Source organism: Bufo gargarizans, chromosome 1 (assembly GCF_014858855.1).
Source record: "Bufo gargarizans isolate SCDJY-AF-19 chromosome 1, ASM1485885v1, whole genome shotgun sequence".
Lineage (NCBI taxonomy): Eukaryota > Metazoa > Chordata > Amphibia > Anura > Bufonidae > Bufo > Bufo gargarizans.
Window position 1 is genome coordinate 64,916,084 of NC_058080.1, and position 25,682 is coordinate 64,941,765.

The 25,682-nt window shown below is 44.3% G+C and overlaps 1 protein-coding gene across 1 annotated transcript in view; it reads right to left on the reverse strand.

Annotated features, from left to right (window-relative positions):
• SORCS2 (sortilin related VPS10 domain containing receptor 2) overlaps positions 1-25,682 on the reverse strand; it is an 896,202-nt gene that overhangs the window by 38,512 nt on the left and 832,008 nt on the right. Inside the window, exons 18-19 of the mRNA XM_044280630.1 lie at positions 15,358-15,529; positions 9,593-9,779 (exon numbers count right to left, since the gene is read on the reverse strand). Of these exons, the coding sequence (XP_044136565.1) occupies positions 9,593-9,779; positions 15,358-15,529 (359 nt within the window). The remainder of the gene's footprint in view (positions 1-9,592; positions 9,780-15,357; positions 15,530-25,682) is intronic.

Sequence of the window (25,682 nt, forward strand, 5' to 3'; positions counted from 1 at the left end):
CGGTTTAGTACAATTCTTTCTAGTAAAACATACGGTGCAACAATAGAAATATCCAATCGCACTTAGCTACGGATCTCTAGTTATATGCGGACGGAAGAATTTTTTGTTCATTTGATGCCAGAATTCTGGGAGAATTTGCATTTTTGTAAATTTTTAAAACTGTGTGTAATTATCTACGGTACATTATAAAAAGTCCTCCTTGATTGACAAGGCCAGGTTCCTCCATAGTCATCTCGCCTGGACCTTTCAATCAAGAGGGAAGGGCTGGCAAGGGTGCACAGAGTGGCTTGGCCCCGCCCTCGGTGCACTTAACTGCTCGGTGAAAGATATCACTACAGGACAGGGGCAGACTTACTAATAGTGTCGCACTTGGCACTGTCTAAGAATACGAGCCACAGTCTTAGGGCTCATTTAGACGGCCGTATCTTTTTTGCTGTCCGCAAAAATACATATCCGTTTTTTTGCGGACAGTTCAGCAGTAAATTAGTCCACAGCTAATCTGCAAAATTGCAGATCAGATGTGGAAAGCAACATACGGCCGTCAGAATGAGCCCTTAATATTAAAAAAAATTACTATTCTGACGCATGGACCTTTACATTTGTAAATGTGTACATTTTACCCTAAAATTCTGTCCGTGCACCAAAAATATGTGTCCGTTTGAAAAGAAAAACTGTCTACTGTATAATTTCCAAAATTTGGGTGCATTTTCGGGGCATGGAGGTGCATTTAGGTCACGTCCCATTTCTAAGAAGTAAAGCCCATTTCCTGTGAAGTCACTTCCCTTGTTGGACAAGGCGTAAATATACTTAGAAAAGCGTGTTTTTTTGGGGTCACAAACTGTACCAAAAAACTGGCACAGTTTCAGTAGTAAATCCGCCTCATTGTGCCCGGTTTTCTAGTGAGTTTCCTGGTGACATTCTCCCTTTAATACAATTGATGTAGTAGACACCTGATTTCAGTGAGCGCCATGTAATGCCTTTCTTCCCCTGTAGGGGCACTACATTTACAAACCCGTTTCATCACAGACAGCTAATGATGGGTGAATTTTTGAAAAGTTTGATTTGCGGCACCGACAGTCACCCGTTCAGGGTTTAATCAAGGGTTTTTAAAAAAAGCCATACATACTCACCTCATCCATTTGCTCGCGGAGAGGCCGTTGCGGCCATCTTGATTGAAAAGAATGTGCCAAATCTGGCGCGCGCTGATGGGATGACATCACTGCCTCATCATGAGATTTGGCGCATGTTCTTCAATCAAGATGACCGCGGCGGCCTCTCTTCGAGCAAATGGATGAGGTGAGTATGTATTTATTTTTTTACCGCCATTTCAGAAAAAATTTATTCATTACCACAAAGTGCCAGGTTTCTTCCGCTATGTGTGAACTCCATCCATGTGTATTGTACCATACATTGGTGCAGAACTAGGATGCAAACTCCACAGCAATTCCACATCTGATCATGGCCTTAGAGGGATCCTCCAGGTTCCCCCTTACAAAGTTTGTGCTGCTGTTTCTGCAGTGGAAATCATCTCGTGAACTTGAGCTTGTGTGTTTACACAGCAGCCAATCTGAGGAGGCAGAGCTGCAGGGGGAGGGACCAAGTAGCAGCCTGAGCCAATGATCAGATAGGGGGTGTGTCTCAGACTCCCTGTAGTCACAGATCACAGCTCTGTCCTAATGGACTGAGCTAAATAGCAGCCAGTAAATGGCAGGTAAAAATCCCATACAGGTTCTGACTTACAGATTATTTTTGAGCAACTGAATGGACAGTCACTTTAAAGATTGTCTTGTTGGATTTTCCCTTTAGTGTGAAGGCCATATCCAATTTCCAAGACCCCTGGCAAAATTAATTAATTTCCCACAAGAAACTGCTGTCGGCTACCCAAGTGTATTTATTACATATGCCCATTCCAACAGGGGTGAACTGGCCATAGACCCTATAGGGAAATTTTTCGGTGGGCCGTCCAAGCCCTCCTCATGGCCGCCAGCCAGGTACATAAAGATCTGAAGCGCTCGGTATTAATACTAGGAGTATCAGGCACTTCTGCAATTGGCCAGTGTCAGTAGGTGTCCTCCGGAATTCAACTGTATTCACAAGAGCCTGCTGCCTTCTCAAACAGCTGATTGGCGGCGGTCCCGGGTCCGATCAGATACTGATGTCCAAGCCTCCCTACCAGAACAGATAAAAAAATGTGACCACTGATGAAGGTCTGAAATGACCGAAACGTCTGGTCTAAATATACTGTTTGTACCAAGGATTTAATTGGGCTTTTGGATGAAACTACTGCAAAAAACTTGAAAAAATAAAAAAAGTTTGATTGCAATAACCTAAATCTGAGTGCCTCAATTTTCGTTATATATACTGGCTGTTCTCAGCCCTTGATTGGCACCAGAGACTACTGAATTGAGTGCGGTTCTTCATTCTATTACTCTATCCAGAGGATAGGTCATCAGTAGTGAAATCTTGGAAAACCCCTTTTATAATCTGAATCTTAAAGGTAGAGGTTACACAGATCTCACAGGGCCCCCTTTGTAGAGCAAAACTTGGGCCCCCTGTCCCTGTTTCCCAGTGTAGGTGTGCCAGTCACTCTCAGGCAAAGCAGAACGTGCACAATGCCCCAGATTCCTGACAAATGTACTATTTTTTTTTATCAAGGGAAAGAAATTTGAATTACATACAAATTCAAATCTTAAAAATTGCCTTTGGCCTAAGCTACTTTATCCGACCTTTATGTCAGGTGCTTCAAATATATGGCACTCATTCTGAACATCATATTTCTCCTGCTTCTGTTCTATTACAAGCTGCCTGCAGCCACCACTAGGGGGAGCTCAGTGAATAGGAATTAATACAACTACCATGGAAGCTGTAATAATCTCTTTGCACTGAGCGCCCTCTAGTAGCGCCTGTGTTAAAATGCAGTGTTTTCAAGCAGAGAAGAGAGAAAACAAGTTCTGTGTTGAGGCCCATAGCAGTCTGGTTCTATTGAAGGTACGCCACTGCTTAAAGGGAACCTGTCACACTGAACATGGTGTTTGAGCCGCATACATCATGTTATAGAGCAGGAGGAGCTGAGCAGATTCATATATAGTTTTGTGGGAGAAGATTCAGTATAACTTTTGATTTATTCATTTAGGTTCCTGCTCATTCAGGGATTTGAAGTCCAGGAGGCGGCCCTATCAGTGATTGACAGCTATCTCTGTATACACAGTCATAGAGTAAGGCTGTCAATCACTGATAGGACAGCCTCCTGGACTTCAAAGCCCAGGGCTTTAAATGAGCAGGACATTTAAAGCCTATATACACCTTTGGGGGCAATTTTTTTATTACTGCATTGTACTCATTTTGAGCTAAAAATCTTTTTTAAATTGGTCTTTATTACAAATATGGAGCCCTTTTCTCTGTACAGAGTTGAGATGCTCTACTAGAGGGATCTGAATTTTCTCTCTGCTCTGTCAGCCAGCTAATCTGACGGCTCCTTATCTTAGACCTTACTGATAAGAATGTGGCTTCAGTAAGTGTTTATGACATCTTAGTAAATTAGAGATAAGGTTTATTAGATGGCACAAAGTGAAAGTAAAAAGTACGATTCACACAGCTAGAAAAACAGTTAACCCTTTGTGATTTTTAGCCCAAAACAGGTAAAATGCAATCATAAAATAAATATGCCTTCGAAGGTGTGCATAGCCTTTAATGAATAAATTACAAGTTATAATTGATCTTTAGCGATAAAACTACATATTAATCTGCTCCGCTCCTCCTGCTCTATATGTAGCTTACTTTGTATTTTCATGATCACAGGTTCCCTTTAAATGCATAAATTCTCCAAATTACCCATGGCTCTATTTCTATAATTGCACAGAATACTATCTATAATTATAATAAATGACCGTGTTAAGGCCAAATACCTATACATAGTCTGTACTTGTGTAAAAATCTCCCATTTGACAAATGTAATAGTCTGCAATTTAGGTACCTAATGATATACGGTACATTAAACGTCATTTTATCCAGGTGTTTTTATAATTATCTCTATTATTATATGTCATTATCATAAATGGTCTGATTAATCTAATATATTCTTATATATTAAGAGCTTACATATAAATCTGTACTAGTATTTCACAGCGTACACCTGCATAAAATTATTATTAAAGCGCCATTTATTCCATAGCGCTGTACATATGATAAGCGGTGCACATACATAACACAGACAATTGCACTAAGCATAAACAAGACGAGTTACAAACTGGTACAGAAGGAGAGAGGGCCCTGCCCGTGAGGGCTTACAATCTACATGGTATAGGAGAAGGACACAGTAGGTGAGGGTAAAGTTGGTCATGGCGGTATAGAGGCAGCAGGGTCACTGGTTGTAGGCTTGTCTGAAGAGGGGGGTTTTCAGGTTTCTTTTGAAGGATTCCACTGTAGGTGAGAGTCTGATATGTTGGGGTAGCGAGTTCCAGAGTATGGGGGATGCACGGGAGAAATCTTGGAGTCGATTGTGGGAAGAGGTGATAAGAGGAGAGGAGAGAAGGAGGTCTTGTGAGGATTGAAAAGTGCGTGTGAGGATGTATCTGGAAAGTAGCTCAGAGATGTAGCGAGGGGACAGGTTGTGGGCGGCCTTGTATGTATTTGTTAGTATTTTGAACTGAATTCACTGGGCAATGGGGAGCCAGTGAAGGGATTGGTAGAGGGGAGAGGCAGAGGAGTAACAGGGTGAGAGGTGGATTAGTCGAGCAGAAGAGTTGAGGATAGATTGGAGGGGTGCGAGAGTGCTAGATGGAAGGCCACAGAGGAGAATGTGGCAGTAGTCTAGGCGGGAGATGATAAGGGCATGTACAAGGATTTTCGCAGATTCAAAGTTAAGGAAAGCACGGATGCGGGAGATGTTTTTGAGTTGGAGGCGGCAGGTGGTGGAAAGGGCTTGGATGTGCGGTCGGAAGGAGAGGGTAGAGTCCAAGGTCGCTCCAAGGCAGTGGACTTGGTTGACCGGGGACAGTTGCAAGAAAAAGTATGTGAACCCTTTGGAATGATATGGATTTCTACACAAATTGGTCATAAAATGTGATCTGATCTTCATCTAAGTCACAACAATAGACAATCACAGTCTGCTTAAACTAATAACACACAAAGAATTAAATGTTACCATGTTTTTATTGAACACACCATGTAAACATTCACAGTGCAGGTGGAAAAAGTATGTGAACCCTTGGATTTAATAACTGGTTGAACCTCCTTTGGCAGCAATAACTTTAACCAAACGTTTCCTGTAGTTGCAGATCAGACGTGCACAACGGTCAGGAGTAATTCTTGACCATTCCTCTTTACAGAACTGTTTCAGTTCAGCAATATTCTTGGGATGTCTGGTGTGAATCGCTTTCTTGAGGTCATGCCACAGTATCTCAATCGGGTTGAGGCCACTCCAGAATGCGTATTTTCTTCTGTTTAAGCCATTCTGTTGTTGATTTACTTCTATGCTTTCGGTCGTTGTCCTGTTGCAACACCCATCTTCTGTTGAGCTTCAGCTGGTGGACAGATGGCCTTAAGTTCTCCTGCAAAATGTCTTGATAAACTTGGAAATTCATTTTTCCTTCGATGATAGCAATCCGTCCAGGCCCTGACGCAGCAAAGCAGCCCCAAACCATGATGCTCCCACCACCATACTTCATAGTTGGGATGAGGTTTTGATGTTGGTGTGCTGTGCCTCTTTTTCTTCACACATAGTGTTGTGTGTTTCTTCCAAATAACTCAACTTTGGTTTCATCTGTCCACAGAATATTTTGCCAGTACTGCTGTGGAACATCCAGGTGCTCTTGTGCAAACTGTAAACGTGCAGCAATGCTTTTTTTGGACAACAGTGGCTTCCTCTGTGGTATCCTCCCATGAAATCCATTCTTGTTTAGTGTTTTACGTATCGTAGATTTGCTAACAGGGATGTTAGCATATGCCAGAGACTTTTGTAAGTCTTTAGCTGACACTCTAGGATTCTTCTTCACCTCATTGAGCAGTCTGCGCTGTGCTCTTGCATTTATCTTTACAGGACGGCCACTCCTAGGGAGAGTAGCAGCAGTGCTGAACTTTCTCCATTTATAGACAATTTGTCTTACCGTGGACTGATGAACAGCAGGGCTTTTAGAGATACTTTTATAACCATTTACAGCTTTATGCAAGTCAACAATTCTTAATCGTAGGTCTTCTGAGAGCTCTTTTGTGCGAGGCATCATTCACATCAGGCAATACTTATTGTGAAAAGCAAAACCAGAACTGGTGTGTGTTTTTTTATAGGGCAGGGCAGCTGGAACCAACACCTCCAATCTCATCTCATTGATTGGACTCCAGTTGGCTGACACTTCACTCCAATTAGCTCTTGGAGATGTCATTAGTCTAGGGGTTCACATACTTTTTCCACCTGCACTGTGAATGTTTACATAGTGTGCAATAAAAACATGGTAACATTTAATTCTTTGTGTGTTATTAGTTTAAACTGACTGTGATTGTCTATTGTTGTGACTTAGATGAAGATCAAATCACATTTTATGACCAATTTGTGCAGAAATCCATATCATTCTAAAGGGTTCACATACTTTTTCCTGCAACTGTAGGTCTGTTGGGGGAGTTGAGCAAGATGGGGGAAAGATGAATTCTGTTTTATCCATATTAAGTTTTAGAAAGCGAGAGGAGAAGAAGGATGATATGGAAGATAGGCATTGTGGGATTCTGGATAATAAGGTGGTGATGTCTGGACCAGAGAGGTAGATTTGTTGTCAGCATAGAAGTGATACTGAAAGCCATGGGACTCTATGAGATGTCCCAGGCCGAAAGTGTAGCTAGAGTAGAGCAGGGGTCCTAGGACAGAGCCTTGCGGGGCACCAACAGAGGCAATGAGACGAGGAGGTGGTGTGAGAGTGGGAGACGCTAAATGTCCAGGAGGTGATCCTGGAGAGGGCCAGTGATGATGTGATCCAGGAGAGGGCCAGTGATGCCAAGAAATGAGAGAGTTTGCAACAGAAGGGAGTGGTCGACAGTGTCGAAGGCAAAGGACAGGTCAAGGAGGAGGACAGAGTAATGTTTTTTTTTGTTTTGGCTGTTAGTAGGTCATTGGTGACTTTGGTAAGGTCAGTCTCAGTTAAATGATGGGGTCGGAAGCTAGATTGTAGCCGGTCAAAGAGGGAGCTGGAGGAGAGGAGAGAGGACAGTTCAGATTGGACATGTTGTTCAAGTTGCTTTGAGGCATACGGAAGAAGTAATATGGGGCGATAACTGAACAAAGATGGGTCAAGTGAAGGCTTTTCGAGGATGGGTGTAATGGTATCATGTTTAAAACTAGAGGAGAAGACACCAGAGGTTAGTGATAGGTTGAAGACTTACCAAAGTCACCAATGACCTACTGACAGCCAAAACCAAGAAACAATACTCTGTCCTCCTTCTCCTTGACCTGTCCTCTGCCTTCGACACTGTTGACCACTCCCTTCTGTTGCAAACTCTCTCATCCCTTGGCATTACTGACCTGGCCCTCTCCTGGATCACATCATACCTCACAGACCGGATGTTTAGCATCTCCCACTCCCGCACCACCTCCTCGTCTCATTCCCTCTCTGTTGGTGTCCCGTAAGGCTCTGTCCTAGGACCCCTGCTCTTCTCTATCTACACTTTTGGCCTGGGACAGCTCATAGAGTCCTATGGCTTTCAGTATCACTCCTACGCTGACGACACACAAATCTACCTCTCTGGTCCAGACATCACCACCTTACTATCAAGAATCCCACAATGTCTATCTACTATATCATCCTTCTTCGCCTCTCGCTTTCTTAAACTTAACATGGATAAGACAGAATTCATAATCTTTTCCCCATCTTGTTCAACCCCCCCAACAGACCTATCTATCATGATCAATGGCTGCACACTCTCCCCAGTCAACAAAGCCCGCTGCCTTGGAGTGACCTTGGATTCTGCCCTTTCCTTCCGACCGCACATCCAAGCCCTTTCCACCACCTGCCGCCTCCAACTCAAAAACATCTCCCGCATCCGTGCTTTCCTTAACTTTGAATCAGCGAAAATCCTTGTACATGCCCTCATTATCTCCCGCCTAGACTACTGCCACATCCTTCTCTGTGGCCTTCCATCTAGCACTCTCGCACCCCTCCAATCTATCCTCAACTCTTCTGCCCGACTAATCCACCTCTCACCCTATTACTCCTCTGCCTCTCCCCTCTGCCAATCCCTTCACTGGCTCCCCATTGCCCAACAAATTCACTTCAAAGTACTAACAAATACATACAAGGCCGTCCATAACCTGTCCCCTCCCTACATCTCTGAGCTACTTTCCCGATACACCCCCACACGCACTCTCCGATCCTCTTATTGCCTCTTCCCACAATCGACTCCAAGATTTCTCCCGTGCATCCCCCATACTCTGGAACTCTCTACCCCAACATATCAGACTCTCACCTACAGTGGAATCCTTCAAAAGAAACCTGAAAACCCACCTCTTCAGACAAGCCTACAACCCGTGACCCTGCTGCCTCTATACCGCCATGACCAACTTAACCCGCACCTACTGTGTCCTTCTCCCATACCATGTAGATTGTAAGCCCTCACGGGCAGGGCCCTCTCTCAAACTGTACCATTTTGTAACTCATCTTGTTTATGATTAGTACAATTGTCTGTATTGTGTATGTGCACCCCTTATCACATGTACAGCGCTATGGAATGAATGGCGCTTTAATAATAAATAATAATAATAATAATAAAAAAGAGATGAGTTAGGGCTGGGATAAACACTGTGGTGAGGTTAGGGATGAGGTGGGATGGAATTGGGTCAAGTGCACAGGTGGTGAGATTAATCTGGAGAGTAGAGTGGAGAGTTTTTCTTCTGTAATGGTGGAGAAGTGGGTTTTGGGAGAAGAGGACCGAGCAGTTGTGTAGAGGGTCTGTGGGGACTGTGCACTGAAGCTTTCTCTGATGTCGACTATCTTTTGTTTGAAGTATGCAGCAAAGTCCTCAGCTGAGATGAGAGGAGAGGGTGGGGGCGCTGGGGGACGGAGAAGGGAGTTAAAAGTGTTAAAAAGTTGTTTAGGGCTGTGGGACAGGGAAGATATGAGAGATGAGAAGTAGGCCTGTTTTGCATCAGCGAGTGAGGATTTGAATATGAGGAGGGATTGCTTGTATGCGTTGAAGTGATCCTTAGAATGGGATGTCTTCCATCGCCGCTCAGCAGCCCTGGAAGCTTGTCAGAGTTTTTGGGTCAGGTTGGTGTGCCAGGGTTGTCTGTTGATTTTTCAGGTTTTGTTGTGTGTGAGGAGGGCAACTGAGTCCAGATCTGTACTTATTGTGGTGTTAATGTGGTGTTAAAATGTTAATCAACCTTGCATTTACTTTGTTTCACAAATTTTGCCCCAATTTCCTCCATTCACACCCAAAGCTTCAAGCAACACCTGCTGTTTCAGCTCCTATTATGTACTGCTCTCTGCTAACAGAAAACCAGCAGAATTTTAAATGCAGCTCTGGATATGAATAGAGAATAAAATAAACAAAAGGGAAAGCAGAAATATTTACAAAACTGTATATAACTGATGACATCACTAGTGTCACTTACTGATGACCTGCACGTAGATGACGGCTTCATCGTGTCCAGCAACATTCTCTGCTTTTACAGACACCCTGTACATTCCAGCATTCTCATAGTGGTGGCAGACGGGCTCATCATTCAGTGTAAGATTCATATAAATGACCTTAAGTCCATCTCCAAAATCCACTTGATATTTTGTGTTTAAAAGATCCCCCTGTAGGAAAAAGAATCCAAAAATCCTATTAGAAATGCAGGCTTTTGTTAAGGTGATACTAAAGTTAAGAGGCCACCAAAATACAAGGACAAACTCAGGAGGGAGGGCTGAAAAATCACCCCTTCCCCTATAGTTCAAGGGAAACTGTCTGCCTGATACAGATTTATTGTTGAGATCATTCCCTATGCATGAAGCTCCCTCTAGTGGTGTCTGCAGGAAGACAGAATTTTGATATTTCACTGGGTTGTTGTCACGGTCTCTCCTGTGACAGGGGTCAGAAGATCTAAGAGACTGGCTGCACGTGATATGATCTGACAGGAGGTCTGGAGGGTATATTAGTGCTGCTTTCACTTTGCTTTTTCTACTATCCTGGGGATAGGTCATCAATATCAGATCGGTTGCGTTCCGACACCCCCGTTGATTCGCTGTTTCAGGCAGCAGTATTCGCCGGAACCTGTACACTGTACAAAGCCAGAAGCAGAAGACTCTGTCCACTGTACAAACAAAATCTTTGGCACTTTTTGTACATTTTTATGGACTCGTTTTGAATATTAAAGAAATCCTTGAAGGACATGCTGCCATCGCCTATATTTGGACTATCCCCAGGATAGGTGATCAATATGTAAGACCTGGAAAGCCCCTTTATAGTATAGGTAAAGCTCTGTTCACATTACATTTAAGCCTCCCACCAGAGGTACAGCTCAGGAGGATTTCTTGACATACAGACACAACAGAAGGCTCGTAAGTATGCCACTGCCCATAGGCTCCCATGTTATGTGCATGGTATATGCATTTTTTGGAGGGATGCCTCTGAACAGAAAAAATGTAGTCAGCTATGATTTTTTAAACAAAGTATGCACTTTTGTCCACCATTTCAAAATTAACATAAAGAATGATTCTATATAAAAAGTTGAGCAACTTTGTAACATTACATTGTTTACACTGTTCCAGCTTTAACCCCTTAAGGACCGGGCTCATTTTCACCTTAAGGACCAGGCCATTTTTTGCAAATCTGACCAGTGTCACTTTAAGTGGTGATAACTTTAAAACGCTTTGACTTATCCAGGCCATTCTGAGATTGTTTTTTCGTCACATATTGTACTTCATGATACTAGTAAAAAAAAGTCAAAAAAATAAATTTTTTTGCATAATAAAATACCTAATTTACCAAAAATTTGGAAAAATTAGCAAATTTCAAAGTTTCAGTTTCTCTACTTCTGTAATACATAGTAATACCCCAAAAAATTGTGATGACTTAACATTCCCCATATGTCTACTTCATGTTTGAATTATTTTGGGAATGATATTTTATTTTTTGGGGATGTTACAAGGCTTAGAAGTTTAGAAGCAAATCTTGAAATTTTTCAGAAATTTACAAAAACCCAATTTTTAGGGACCACTACAGCTCTGAAGTCACTTTGCGAGGCTTACATAATAGAAACCGCCCAAAAATGACCCCATTCTATAAACTACACCCCTCAAGGTATTCAAAACTGATTTTACAAACTCCGTTAACCCTTTAGGTGTTGCACAAGAGTTATTGGCAAATGGGGATGAAATTTGAGAATTTCATTTTTTTGCCTAATTTTCCATTTTAACCCATTTTTTCCACTAACAAAGCAAGGGTTAACAGCCAAACAAGACTGTATCTTTATTGCCCTGACTCTGCTGTTTACAGAAACACCCCATATGTGGCCATAAACTACTGTACGGCCACACAGCGGGGCGTAGAGTGAAAGGTGCGCCGTATGGTTTTTGGAAGCCAGATTTTGCTGGACAGTTTTTTTGACACCATGTCCCATTTGAAGCCCCCTGATGCACCCCTAGAGTAGAAACTCCATAAAAGTGACCCCATCTAAGAAACTACACCCCTCAAGGTATTCAAAACTGATTTTACAAACTCCGTTAACCCTTTAGGTGTTGCACAAGAGTTATTGGCAAATGGGGATGAAATTTGAGAATTTCATTTTTTTGCCTAATTTTCCATTTTAACCCATTTTTTCCACTAACAAAGCAAGGGTTAACAGCCAAACAAGACTGTATCTTTATTGCCCTGACTCTACTGTTTACAGAAACACCCCATATGTGGCCATAAACTACTGTACGGCCACACAGCGGGGCGTAGAGTGAAAGGTGCGCCGTATGGTTTTTGGAAGCCAGATTGTGCTGGACAGTTTTTTTGACACCATGTCCCATTTGAAGCCCCCTGATGCACCCCTAGAGTAGAAACTCCATAAAAGTGACCCCATCTAAGAAACTACACCCCTCAAGGTATTCAAAACTGATTTTACAAACTTTGTTAACCCTTTAGGTGTTGCACAAGATTCAATGGAAAATAGAGATATAATTTCAAAATTTCACTTTTTTGGCAGATTTTCCATTTTAATATTTTTTTTCCAGTAACAAAGCAAGGGTTAACAGCCAAACAAAACTCATTATTTATGGCCCTGATTCTGTAGTTTACAGAAACACCCCATATGTGGTCGTAAACTACTGTACGGGCACACGGCAGGGCGCAGAAGGAAAGGAATGCCATACGGTTTTTGGAAGGCAGATTTTGCTGGACTGGTTTTTTGACACCATGTCCCATTTGGAGCCCCCCTGATGCCCCCCTAGAGTAGAAACTCCATAAAAGTGACCCCATCTAAGAAACTACACCCCTCAAGGTATTCAAAACTGATTTTACAAACTTTGTTAACCCTTTAGGTGTTGCACAAGATTCAATGGAAAATAGAGATACAATTTCAAAATTTCACTTTTTTGGCAGATTTTCCATTTTAATATTTTTTTTCCTGTAACAAAGCAAGGGTTAACAGCCAAACAAAACTCATTATTTATGGCCCTGATTCTGTAGTTTACAGAAACACCCCATATGTGGTCCTAAACTACTGTACGGGCACACGGCAGGGTGCAGAAGAAAAGGAATGCCATACGGTTTTTGGAAGGCAGATTTTGCTGGACTGGTTTTTTGACACCATGTCCCATTTGAAGCCCCCCTGATGCACCCCTAGAGTAGAAACTCCAAAAAAAGTGACCCCATTTTAGAAAGTACGGAATAGGGTGGCAGTATTGTTGGTACTAGTTTAGGGTACATATGATTTTTGGTTGCTCTATATTACACTTTTTGTGCGGCAAGGTAACAAGAAATAGCTTTTTTGGCATGTTTTTTTTTTTTGTTATTTACAACATTCATCTGACAGGTTAGATCACGTGGTAATTTTATAGAGCAGGTTGTCACGGACGCGGCGATACCTAATATGTATACAATTTTTTTTATTTATGTAAGTTTTATACAATAACTTCATTTTGAAAACCAAAAAATTGTTTAGTGTCTCCATAGTCTAAGAGCCATAGTTTTTTCAGTTTTTGGGTGATTATCTTGAGTAGGGTCTAATTTTTTGCGGGGTGAGATGACAGTTTGATTGGCACTATTTTGGGGTGCATATGACTTTTTGATCGCTTGCTATTACACTTTTTGTGACGTAAGATGGCAAAAAATTGCTTTTTTTACACAGTTTTTTTTTTTTTTTTTTTACGGTGGTCACCTGAGGGGTTAGGTCATGTGATATTTATATAGAGCCGGTCGATACGGACGCGGCGATACCTAATATGTATACTTTATTTTTATTTATGTACATTTTACACAATGATTTTATTTTTGAAACCAAAAAAAATCATGTTTTAGTGTTTCCATAGTCTAAGAGCCATAGTTTTTTCAGTTTTTGGGCGATTATCTTGAGTAGGGTCTCATTTTTTGCGGGATGAGATGACGGTTTGATTGGTACTATTTTGGCGTACATGCGACTTTTTTGATCACTTTTATTACCTTTTTTGGGAAGTAAGGTGGGCAAAATTTCAATTTTCTCATAGTTTTTATTTTTTTATTTTTATGGCGTTCACTGTGCGGGGAAAGTAACATGACCATTTTATAGATCAGGTCGTTACGGACGCGGCGATACCTAATATGTGTAGTGTATTTTATTTTTTTAATTTTTATTCAGTGATAAATGTTTTTTTTTTTATCTTAACTTTTTTCACTTTTTATTTGATTTTTTTGACCCAGACCCACTTGGTTCTTGAAGATCCAGTGGGTCTGATGTCTGTAAAATACAGAACATGAACCTATATAGGTTTCTGCACTGTATTTTACTTACACTGAACAGGTCTATGCTTTCAGCACAGATCTGTTCAGCACCATGGACAGCAGGACGCCTGATCAGGCGTCCTGTTGCCATGGGAACCTTCCCCGTCTGCTCAGTTATGGTCAGAACTTCGCAGACGGGGAAGGGTAAGGACGGGGTTCTGGGGGGGCTGTCTGGGGGCTCTCTCCTTCTCCCATCGGGGGGCTGCAAAGGCACAGCAGCCCCCCGATCGGAGAGGGAGGGAGCTCCCTCTTACTGTTAACCTTTTCCATACAGCGGTCCGTACGGACCGCTGTATGGAAAGGGTTAAACGGCTGACATCGCATCAACGATGTCAGCCGTTTATACCAGGGTGCCAGCAATGTGCTGGCACCCTGGTATACCCACTGTACACCAACGATTATGCAATGGGAGGCGGGCGGGGGATCGCGATCCCGCCTGCCGCACCGCCCGCCTCCCGCAACGCCCCCACTGCATGCGACACCCCCCCTGCACCACCCGCCGCCATCAAATCGTGCAGGGGTGCAGGGGGGGGTTAACAATATTGATTTCGGGCACTCTGAAGTTTCTGATCCCCGCGGTCAGGGACCGCGGGGATCAGAAACGGCAAAAAGCGCAGCAAACCGCAGGTCTGAATTGACCTGCGGTTTTCTGCGATCGCCGATACGGGGGGGTCAAATGACCCCCCCCTGCGTTGTTACGGGATGCCGGCTGAATGATTTCAGCCGAAATCCCGTTCCGATTAACCCCAGCGGCGCCGGAATTAAGATTTTAAGTTAGGACGTACCGGTACGCCCTTGGTCCTTAAGGACTCGGGAAATAGGGCGTACCGGTACGCCCTATGTCCTTAAGGGGTTAAGCATAACTGAGTTTTTTTTAAGTCTGCATAATGGCTGTGCTTCTTTGTACAATCATAACTGTGAAGGAACTGGTTTTTTTTTGGGCTTCCCTAAAGTCTTTTTCATCCATATTATTCCCTGTTTCAGCTGCAGAGCTAGATGCATTTCTCTCAGAAGCAGGGGGTGTCTCTTTTCTGCCAGTACTGTATGCAGTGACCTCACTTCCCACAAGAGATCTCAGACAGCTGATAAGGAGGGGTAAATCACACTTACAGAAAGCCAGAACTCTGAGGAGACTCTTTAAGTTACAGACAGTCCAGAGCTGCATTTACAATTCCGTCGCTTCAGAGGTGAAATCTCCAAGCATTCTTTGACTATTTTGAATGACAATTAGCAGCATTGTAAAAGCAGCTCTGGTCTTTTTATAAAGGGTGTAACTCAACAGGGTAAAATGCAGAAGAAAAACCTACACGAGAGAGTGTGAACAGGGTCTGAAATCAGGACAGAAGATTATGGGCAGTGGTTACAGGAAACCATACCTCGCACTCTGCTATAAACGTCAGAAATGTACTTTATTTTGTATCACTAATAAGTTACCTGCTCCTGCTGTACGATAAACGTGATGTCTTCTCCTGGCTTTACAGCCATGGAGTCTCCTTTGATGATGATTCTCAAACCTTTTGGTGCAATTAAAGGACACTGATTACGTAGTAGATTTTCTTGCAGGTCGATGCCTCCTTCACACACGTTAGATATGAGTTTCCTATATCTGTAATATAACAGACAAATTAGGAGGAATATATATACAGTATATATATATATCCATACATAGCTGAAGACCTGGCATGTTTGTGCATTCATTTCAATGGGCACCACGTCATTCTTAATTTCTCCTGTGGTGGCGCCGCAGGGGAGTTTAATACTTGTTGCCAGGATGGACTGCAGATTTCAGGGTGGTAGCGGTCCCAGCTACCCAGCTTGTTGATGGTTTCTACATACACGTTACAAATATTAGACTGTAGGTTTGATGACTATATAGCTGGTGTTAATGAAAGGTGGAGTTTCATTTAAAGGGAACCTGTCACCGGGATTTTGTGTATAGAGCTGAGGACATGGGTCGCTAGATGGCCGCTAGCACATCCGCAATACCCAGTCCCCATAGCTCTGTGTGCTTTTATTGTGTAAAAAAACTGATTTGATACATATGCAAATTAACCTGAGACGAGTCCTGTCCCTGACTCATCTCACCTACAGGACTCATCTCAGGGTAATTTGCATATGTATCAAATCTTTTTATTTTACACAATAAAAGCACATAGAGCTATGGGGACTGGGTATTGCGGATGTGCTAGCGGCCATCTAGCAACCCATGTCCTCAAAATACACAAAATACACTATACACAAAATCCCGGTGACAGGTTCCCTTTAATCTTAGGTTTTGATTTAAAGGGGTTATTCCATGATTAATGTAAAAAAAATGAAAATCGGACATCATATAGTACATGGCAGTGACTTTATAATGAACCTAGGACCAGCCCTGTACCTCACATGGATCCAGAGATCTCCTAATTTACTGCTCCAATGGCTCTGCTAGTTTTATTTCAAGCGGGCAACTTTACAGGGTGTGTCCTTTCTCAGGGGGAGTGTCCTTTCTGCTGCAGCTGGTGGCAGCTGAAGGATGGAATTGAGCACATGTAACCATCCCAGTGAGCAGGACAGAGAAATTAGAAAAAGAGCAAACAGCAGGTGGCGCTGTACACAAAGATTTCAATAAATAGTTCACTGGCTATATAAATTTTTTTTAAATTTCGCATACAGTTACTAAAGAATTCATATCCAGGTGCTGGTCTAAAACAATGTAAAATATTTTTCATGGGATAACCCCAACGTCATGTTTTATATAGTGGTAGCCGGATAATCCCCATTGTTTTATGATCTAATACAACATATGACAAATCTCTTTGACTCATTGGGTGGGTCTCAGGAAACGAAGATGGTGTCTGATCGAAACCCCTCTCTATGTGACAGCATGTAACAGGGCTCAGCCGTTCCAGGCATTACATAGATCATCGTTGTATGGCCGCCATGTAATGTCACACTCTCTTGCTGCAGCAAAGTTGATTTTTGAGAGTCAACCAGAAGGTGGTATAGGACAGTGGTGGACAACTTCTAAGCCGCGCATCGTATTAGGATGATCACCGCCGGTATCAGGTTAGATCTTCAGATGACTATTTCTTTAGACCTTAGTCACACTAATGGTGTTACTTAGGGCACAAACAGTTGTACCCCATGAAAGTGAAGGTGAAAGGACACAACCCCTGAGAAAGTGCACGCCCCCTGAGAAAGAACACGCCCCCTGAGAAAGTGCACGCCCCCTAAAAAAGTACACGCCCCCTAAGCTGTCAGCTTGAAATAAATCTAGAAGAGCAATTAGAGCAGTGAATGGTGAGATCTCTGGCTCCATGTGAGGTACAGGGCTGGTTCCAGGTTTGTTAGAAAGAGATTGTCATGTACAATATGATGTCAGATTTCTTCGTTTTTTACATTAATCATGGGAGAACTCCTTTAAGTGTGGGGTGAGGGAAGGAAGTCATTCAATTCACAGAGAGGTAAGCTGTTAAACATACCTTGCTGGGTGCTCAGGCTTCTTGCATGACCAAAGAGGAGAAGTTTTGATAGCCCTGGCCCCACAATTGCAAGTGCCATTGAGGCGGGCCTGGGTTCTCTGTACCAAAGCCTCCACAACTCCTCCTGGTTGGATGGTAGAGCCAGAGGCGCACCTAGCCTTTCTGCTGCCTGAGGCGATTCCGCTGCCCCCCTCTCTTCCTTGGTCATGTAAACAGCATGAGCACCCATCAATCTACTTCTGAGGGGTCAAAACTGCTGCGTTTCGGGTTTGAATCTTAGGAGGCATGGTCTCTGGGAGTTACGGAAGCAGCCAGACATCAATAAATGATCTTTATTCAGTGCCACCACCTTTAATGACCCTCACAGTCTTCTTCAGTTATTTGTCTACAAAGCCCCGGATAAGGACTCTCATAAATAATTTCGCCCACATGTCGTGTCACAGGATTGCTCTTTACTGTTCTGCATTAAGTCCCCGGAAAGGCGAACAATGTAAATGCAGCTTCCGAGTCACTTAATCCTCCATAACAGCCACAAATGGCACAGAAGCAGATCTTCCAACAGCACAATGCGAGCGAGAGCCCGTTAAAGTCCGTCGTGCCTCGCAAGAAATACAGAGAATCTCCAGATGAAGCGAAGATAACCCCCTCCACGGGCTCCGCTTTACTAAACAGCCTTGTGTTTGCAGTAAACCCAAATCCTTTTTAAATTGGATGGGCCTAAAATGCAAAGCAGGCAATTATGTTGTTTTCAAAGGGTCAGGCTGTCTATTCCAATGGAAGATGAGCTTTCCCTTTCGTTGGCTTGTATGCTCTAGGAATTTCATGGACGCCTGCTCGGTAGGAGAACACTAACTAGTGAATTTAATTAATGGTTCAGTCAATGCCGGGTGAATTAAAATGAGGTCGAAAAGACTAGGGAAGACACGTAACGTTTCTAAATGCCGACCCTATGCCATGATCTACCTAATTTACCGGGGGAAGAAAGGAGCCGGGAAAGGTACAATAAAAGGACTAGAAGCAGAGAACATCCATCAATAGGCGCAGTGCAGTAATACACATTGCCACGGCTCCTCTGCTTATTAATTCCAGATGAAATGGAGAGTTTTTAGGTCAATATATTATAACATCTATTAAATTTAACCAGTTCACATCCTGGGTTTGGGGTCTTCAGAACCAGCTACTGTTCAGCCTTTTTAGTGCGCATTAACTGTTAGCTGTAACAGTTGTCTCTTGTGCTTTCATTTATTATTGGTTGAGAAAAATAGAACAAAATTTTATATATGATTTCTAGTTAAAGAGGTTGTCATTGTATTACCTCCAGAATGGGGCCCACAAAGCGAAGGAAAGCATGCCGCGCATGCGCAGTGTGCTCTCCACCGCTATGGGAGTTTCGAAAATTGCCGAGCAAGCGTGTTTGGCTGTTCTCGGAAGACCCATAGCGGTGAATGGAGAGCGCACGGTACATGTGCTGCCACCTTTACCACTATGTGACTGCTTGAAATAGTCAAGCCTGCGCTCAGCTATTTTTGGAACTCCCACAGAGGTGAATAGGGGGTGGATGCGCTTGCGCGGTGGCCTTTCCTTCACTTTACGGGAGCTCGTTCTGGATATAGGAGCTGGTCCCAGTGGTGGGAACTGCACCTATCTGTCATTGATAGCATATCCTAGCGATACGCCATCAATGTACGGGATGGGAATACCCCTTTGGTGCCTTGCAGCGCTGGGGTTCTAGGTTCAAATCCGACCAAGGACAACATCTGCATGGAGTTTGTATGTTCTTTTGCGTGGGTTTCCTCTGGGTTCTCCGGTTTCCTCCCACACTCCAAAGACATACTGATAGGAAACTTAGATTGCGAGCCCCATTGGGGACAGTTGGATGCTAATGTCTGTAGCGCTGCGGAATATAGTAGCGCTATATAAGTGCGTAAAATAAATAAATACCATAAAATAGACTTTTTGATCATCTTTATCATGGTAAATTTAGGATATATTACATGCTCCATTTAGAACAATTGGGTCAGAGCTAGAGGCATGAAAGTGATTATGGGTTTATTTAATTTAATTTGTTTTTTAACTTTTTTTTATATTGTATAGTCAAAGATCAAAGATCAGAAAAGACCATTAGGGGCACTTAAAAGTTACCATATATTCCGACATACAATTATCTCAGAAAATAATAATTTGCCTTAAAGCAGTTGTCCGCTTTGGACAATGTGACTTTTACATCCATTTGCTGTAATCTGCCAGGAAACCTGTTAGTAAATGTGCAATTTCCCTGCAGTGCCCCCACAGGGGAAATTAAGTATTACACTGTGCTTATTCAAATCAGTGGATTGTCTGTGTAATGACAGGTCCTCCAGAGAGATATAGCACATTGCTGGGAAATCCACTGGGAATCCACAGCAGGGAGTCTGTCTCCGCTGGCTGCCAGTATAGTTAGGGACATCGGCTGTCACTATTTTTGTGGACACTGTGGCTGCCTGTATATTTGGGGTCACTGAGGCTGGCACTGTCTGAGGAGGTATGTCGGGGACTGTGGCTGCCAGTATATTTGGGGTCACTGAGGCTGGCACTGTCTGAAGAGGTATTTCGGGGACTGTGGCTGCCATGAGCTTGGGGAGACTACGTCAATATATTTGGGGATACCATGTCTGCCACTGTATTTGGGGCAATGTGGCTGACTTAGAACCTATGGAGACTATATCAGTGTAATACCATGGCTGGCACAGTATTTGGGGGACACTGGAAGGAAGATTATACTATGTATTTAAGGACATTGTGGCTGGCACTGTATTTGAGGGTGTGTTGCTGTCACTTTCTTAAAGGGCAGTTTTGTACCTATGAGACTGGCTGACCTGTTACATGTGCACTTGGCAGCTGAAGGCATCTGTGTTGGTCCCATGTTCATATGTGCCCGCATTGCTGAGAAAAATGATGTTTTAATATATGCAAATAAACCTCTAGGAGCAACAGGGGCGTTTATGTTACACCTAGAGGTTCTGCTCTCTCTACAACTTCTGTTCCCTCAGCATTTTGATGGACAGGACCAGACAGTGAAAGTGTCATCACGTCAGGCCCTGTCAATCAAAGTGTAGAGGAAACAGAAGTTACAAAGAGGGCAGAACCTCTAGGTGTAATGGCAACGCCCCCGTTGCTCCTAGAGGCTCATTTGCATATATAAAAATTTAATTTTCCCCAGCAATGTTTGGCACCCGGGGCAGGTCCTTTCTCTAGCCCCCCCCCCCCCAATACTTTAAAAAAATTGTACCCCCTCACAGTAGTATTGCCCTCATTGTACAACCTTCACAGTAGTTTAGTACAGATGTGTGCCCCCTCACAGTAGTTATGCCCATATTGTGCCCTCTTACAGTAGTTATGCCCATATTGTGCCCTCTCACAGTAGTTATGCCCATATTGTGCCCTCTCACAGTAGTTATGCCCACATTGTGCCCCCTCACAGTAATTATGTCCTCTCTGTGCCCCTTTCACATTTGTAATGCCTTCTTTGTGCCCCTTCACAGTAATAATCCCCATTGTGCCCCCTTCATAGTAATAATCCCCATTGTGCCCCCTTCACAGTAATAATCCCCATTGTGCCCCCTTCACAGTAATAATCCCCATTGTGCCCCCTTCATAGTAATAATGCCCATTGTGCCCCTTCATAGTAATAATGCCCATTGTGCCCCTTCACAGTAATAATGCCCATTGTGCCCCATTAATAGTAGTAATGTCCACTGTGCTATTAATGCCCTCTGTGCCCCCTTTATAGTAGAAATCCCCATTGTGCCCCTTCACAGTAATAAGGCCCACTGTGCCCCCTTCAAAGTAATAATGCCCTCTGTTCTCCCTTCATTGTAGTAATGCCCTCTGGCTCTGTGCCCCCTTTATAGTAGAAATGCCCATTGTGCCCCCTTCACATTAGTAATGCCTTCTGTGCCCCCTTCATAGTAGTAATGCTCTCTGTGAACCCCTCCATAGTAGAAATGCCCATTAAGCCCCCTTCACATTAGTAATGCCCTCTGTACCCCCTCCATAGTAGTAATGCTCTCAGTGCCCCCTCCATAGTAATAAAGTCCTCTGTGCCCCCTCCATAGAAATAAAGTCTGCTGTGCCCCCTCCATAGAAATAAAGTCTGCTGTGCCCCCTGCATAGTAATAAGGTCCTCTGTGCCCCCTGCATAGTAATAAGGTCCTCTGTGCCCCCTGCATAGTAATAAGGTCCTCTGTGCCCCCTGCATTGTAATAAAGTCCTCTGTACCCCCTCCATAGTAATAAAGCCCTCTGTGACCTCTGTATTAAAAAAAAACAAAAAAAAAAAAAAAAAAAAACAGTAACTACTCCCCTTGTCCCGTTCCTGAAGCTCACAGTCCTCTCTTGCATGCAGGCACAGATCGCTCTGCAGCACTGTGTGGGCGGAGCTTATGCAGATTTCCAGGCTGCAGCTTATTGCTGGAGCGCAGGGAGCTGCTGTCCTGTCACTCACCGCTCAGCTCCCCAGGCTCCTCCCCTCCTTCAGGCTGGTGGCGCTCTGAATGGTGAAGCAGGAAGACTTCTCCCCGCTCCACCATTCATCCTGCAGACACAGATCGAGCTGCCAGCTGAGCGGTGAGTGACCGTACCGCAGCTCCCTGCGCTCCAGCAATAAGCGCTTCTATCAATACAGATAGAAGCGCTTATTGCTGGAGCGCAGGGAGCTGCGGTCCGGTCACTCTCCGCTCAGCTGGCAGCTCGATCTGTGTCTGCAGGTGCTTCTGGCACCCCCCTGAGAGCCGGCATCCGGGGCGGACCGCCCCCCACTTAGTACACCACTGCACATATGAACACGGGACCAACACAGACGCCTTCAGCTGCCAAGCGCACATGTAACAGGTCAGCCAGTGTCGTAGGTGCAAATCTAATGACAGATTCCCTTTAAGAATTCATTGACGGTAGGAGAGACACCAACAAACAGAGCTCGTCTCAAGCACAGCTCACATGTCCTTTCCACAATAGGTACCTTATGATATCCAGTCTATGTATGGCCATTATCAATCACGCAAAATGCACACGCAACAGACCACAAGGGGGCTCTTTGCCACTCACTGCACCTATGACCTTGGATAGTACTGTCTCACTTAAAAAGGACCTTTCACTAGTTAAAAACGAACTATATCAGTGGGCAGAGCGGCGCCCAGGGGTCCCCCTGCACTTACTAGTATGTCTGGGCGCCGCTCCGTTCGCCCGGTATAGGCTCCGGTGTCTGCAGCTCCCTCTATTGTACTGGACGGATTTTTTGTATTAGGAGTGTCCCTTGCTGCAGCGCTGGCCAATCGCAGCGCACAGCTCAAAGCCTAGGCCTGCATGCTACTCCGACACAGCCCAGCAGTGCAATGTGTGACCACATTGAATGGTGAAGCAGAGAGGGGACGGCTGCCCGTTTCACCATTGCTATCAACTGTCTCTGTGTCCTAAGGATGCACAGAAAGTAGGACATACATCGGCCGTTCTGGGACTGTCACTTCGGATCCGGGGCGGTTGGGAGGTATGATATTCACTAGTATGAGGTATTATGTATTCTATGTCGCGTGGAAGCAGCCCCCGTGATGGCGAGCTGCATGGAATAAAAGGCAAAGATACTGGAAATGCCAGGTCCACGTTAGAATTCGCCAACAAGTTTTGCAGATCTGGAGACTTCTGAAAGTTTCATCAGAAATCTCTTTGATATTAATAGTTGTGGGCACGCGGAGCAGGCATAGGCGTACCTGTGGGCCGAGCAGTGGCTCAATACATCTAAGTGGTCGTTCTTCAAAAGCAGACATCTGATCCCGACCATTCATTACAGAGGAATACGGGCAGGAGAGAATCAGGACACAAGGGCTATTTATCAAACTGCCCTTCAGGAAGTAAGACTTTAGAAGGTGCATGCATCTTAACAGGGTGATTTTTCATTGTGGTTCCCCGGGTGTTATCGAGGTGGACTGGGAGCCAGTGTTTTAAATTTCATGCTTCAAGACTTCCAGTCATAGAGAGCGAACAATGCTGCAATCCATCCTGTACTGAGGGCCAGCACCATTCTAGCTTTTATTCTTTTGCCTACATAATACTCATATTTAAAGGGATATTCCCATCATATAATGTTATAACAAATTGCTAAAATATGCCATAATAGTATGACTGGTGGTGGGCCGACTACTGGGACCTATGTCAATCCCCTTCGGCCTATTCTATACACAGCGTTACTCCCATCCAACCATCATTCAGCCTGCTGAGGACCTTGGTCTCCTCTTACAGAAGATGGACACTGTTACATTCATTAATGGCCCCAGTATATCTGAAATTAGGTAAATATGCAGTCCTTTTATAAAAATAAATAAAAAACACGCCCTTCAGTTTTGGGTACAGATCTATGTATCTCCATGGTAACTGACTACAAGCAAACCTTGTGTGTAGTCTGATCTTGTGGTCATATTTTGCTGAGCTCCAGGTCAGACAGACCAAGAGACAGAGGAACTGGAGCTGAGGCGTAGCCAGGGCCGCCATCAGGGGGGTAAAGCCGATACCCCAGTAAGGGGCCCGGACCCAGGGGGGCCCAGCCGGTCCCGAGCCTTTTTTTCTTTTCTTGTGTCAGTGTGTTAACTTTAAATCAGCGCTCATATCTTTACTATCTTACACTGACTCGTCTCCGGTAACAGGCAGTGCGGGCGGCGCTCACTCACTGACGTCACGTGCCTGCTCCTCCCACTAGGCGGTGAGTGAGCGTTGCCGCCCGCACTGCCTGTTACTGGAGGGAGCTGAATGTAAGGTACTGTAGTAAAGAGATGAGCGCTGATTTAAAGTTACTGTCTGCAAGATACGGATTACCGTTTATAAATGTATACTACTGTGAGTGGTGGGGAGGGGGATCCCCCTCCATAACAGTGCCATCCACAGATCCCCCTCCATAACAGTGTCATCCACAGATCCCCCTCCATAACAGTGTCATCCACAGATCCCCCTGCATAAAAGTGTCATCCAGAGATCCCCCTCCATAACAGTGTCATCCAGAGATCCCCCTCCATAACAGTGTCATCCACAGATCCCCCTCCATAACAGTGCCATCCACAGATCCCCCTCCATAACAGTGCCATCCACAGATCCCCCTCCATAACAGTGCCATCCACAGATCCCTCTCCATAACAGTTCCATCCACAGATCCCCCTCCATAACAGTGTGTCATCCACAGATCCACCATAACAGTGCCATCCACAGATCCCCCATAACAGTATCATCCACAGATCCCCTATAACAGTGTCATCCACAGATCCCCTATAACAGTGCCATCCACAGATCCCCCATAACAGTATCATCCACAGATCCCCTATAACAGTGTCATCCACAGATCCCCTATAACAGTGTCATCCACAGATCCCCCATAACAGTGTGTCATCCACAGATCCCCCATAACAGTGTGTCATCCACAGATCCACCATAACAGTGTCATCCACAGATCCACAATAACAGTGTGTCATCCACAGATCCCCCATAACAGTGCCATCCACAGATCCCCCATAACAATGCCATCCATAGATCCCCCATAACAGTATCATCCACAGATCCCCTATAACAGTGCCATCCACAGATCCCCCATAACAGTATCATCCACAGATCCCCTATAACAGTGTCATCCACAGATCCCCTATAACAGTGTCATCCACAGATCCCCGATAACAGTGTGTCATCCACAGATCCACCATAACAGTGTCATCCACAGATCCACCATAACAGTGTGTCATCCACAGATCCCCCATAACAGTTTCATCCACAGATCCCCCATAACAATGCCATCCATAGATCCCCCCATAACAGTGACTGGAGCAGACCTGCTTATAAACACACCTAGGCCGCCACCAGTCAAGGCAAAAACAGTTGTCAGTAATGTAATGTAGTGTAGGGGGCCATGTAATGTTTTGAGGCCAAAATGGCACAGATGACCACCAAGAATATCTAGAATATCTAAAATTAGCTGGTCAAGTAAAATGTTGCATGAAACAATCATTAAATAGGTGGCCGACAAAAAGGGGCGGGTTAAAGGGTGTGGTCAATGGGCTGAGTCAAGGGGGGGGGGGGGCAAAATTAGCTTTCGCCTGGGGGGGGGGGGGGCAGGACTTGAGGCTGTGTTAGGGGCCTGAAAATTTCTGATGGCAGCCCTGGGGATGCAGGGGAGGGGGTTGTGGTGTCATTCGGCCCACCAGGGGTGGACTGGCAATACCAGGAGGAGTTCCATGCTCAACTGTATCATCATTCTAAGAAAGCCAATACACTTGAACTCTGTGGTACA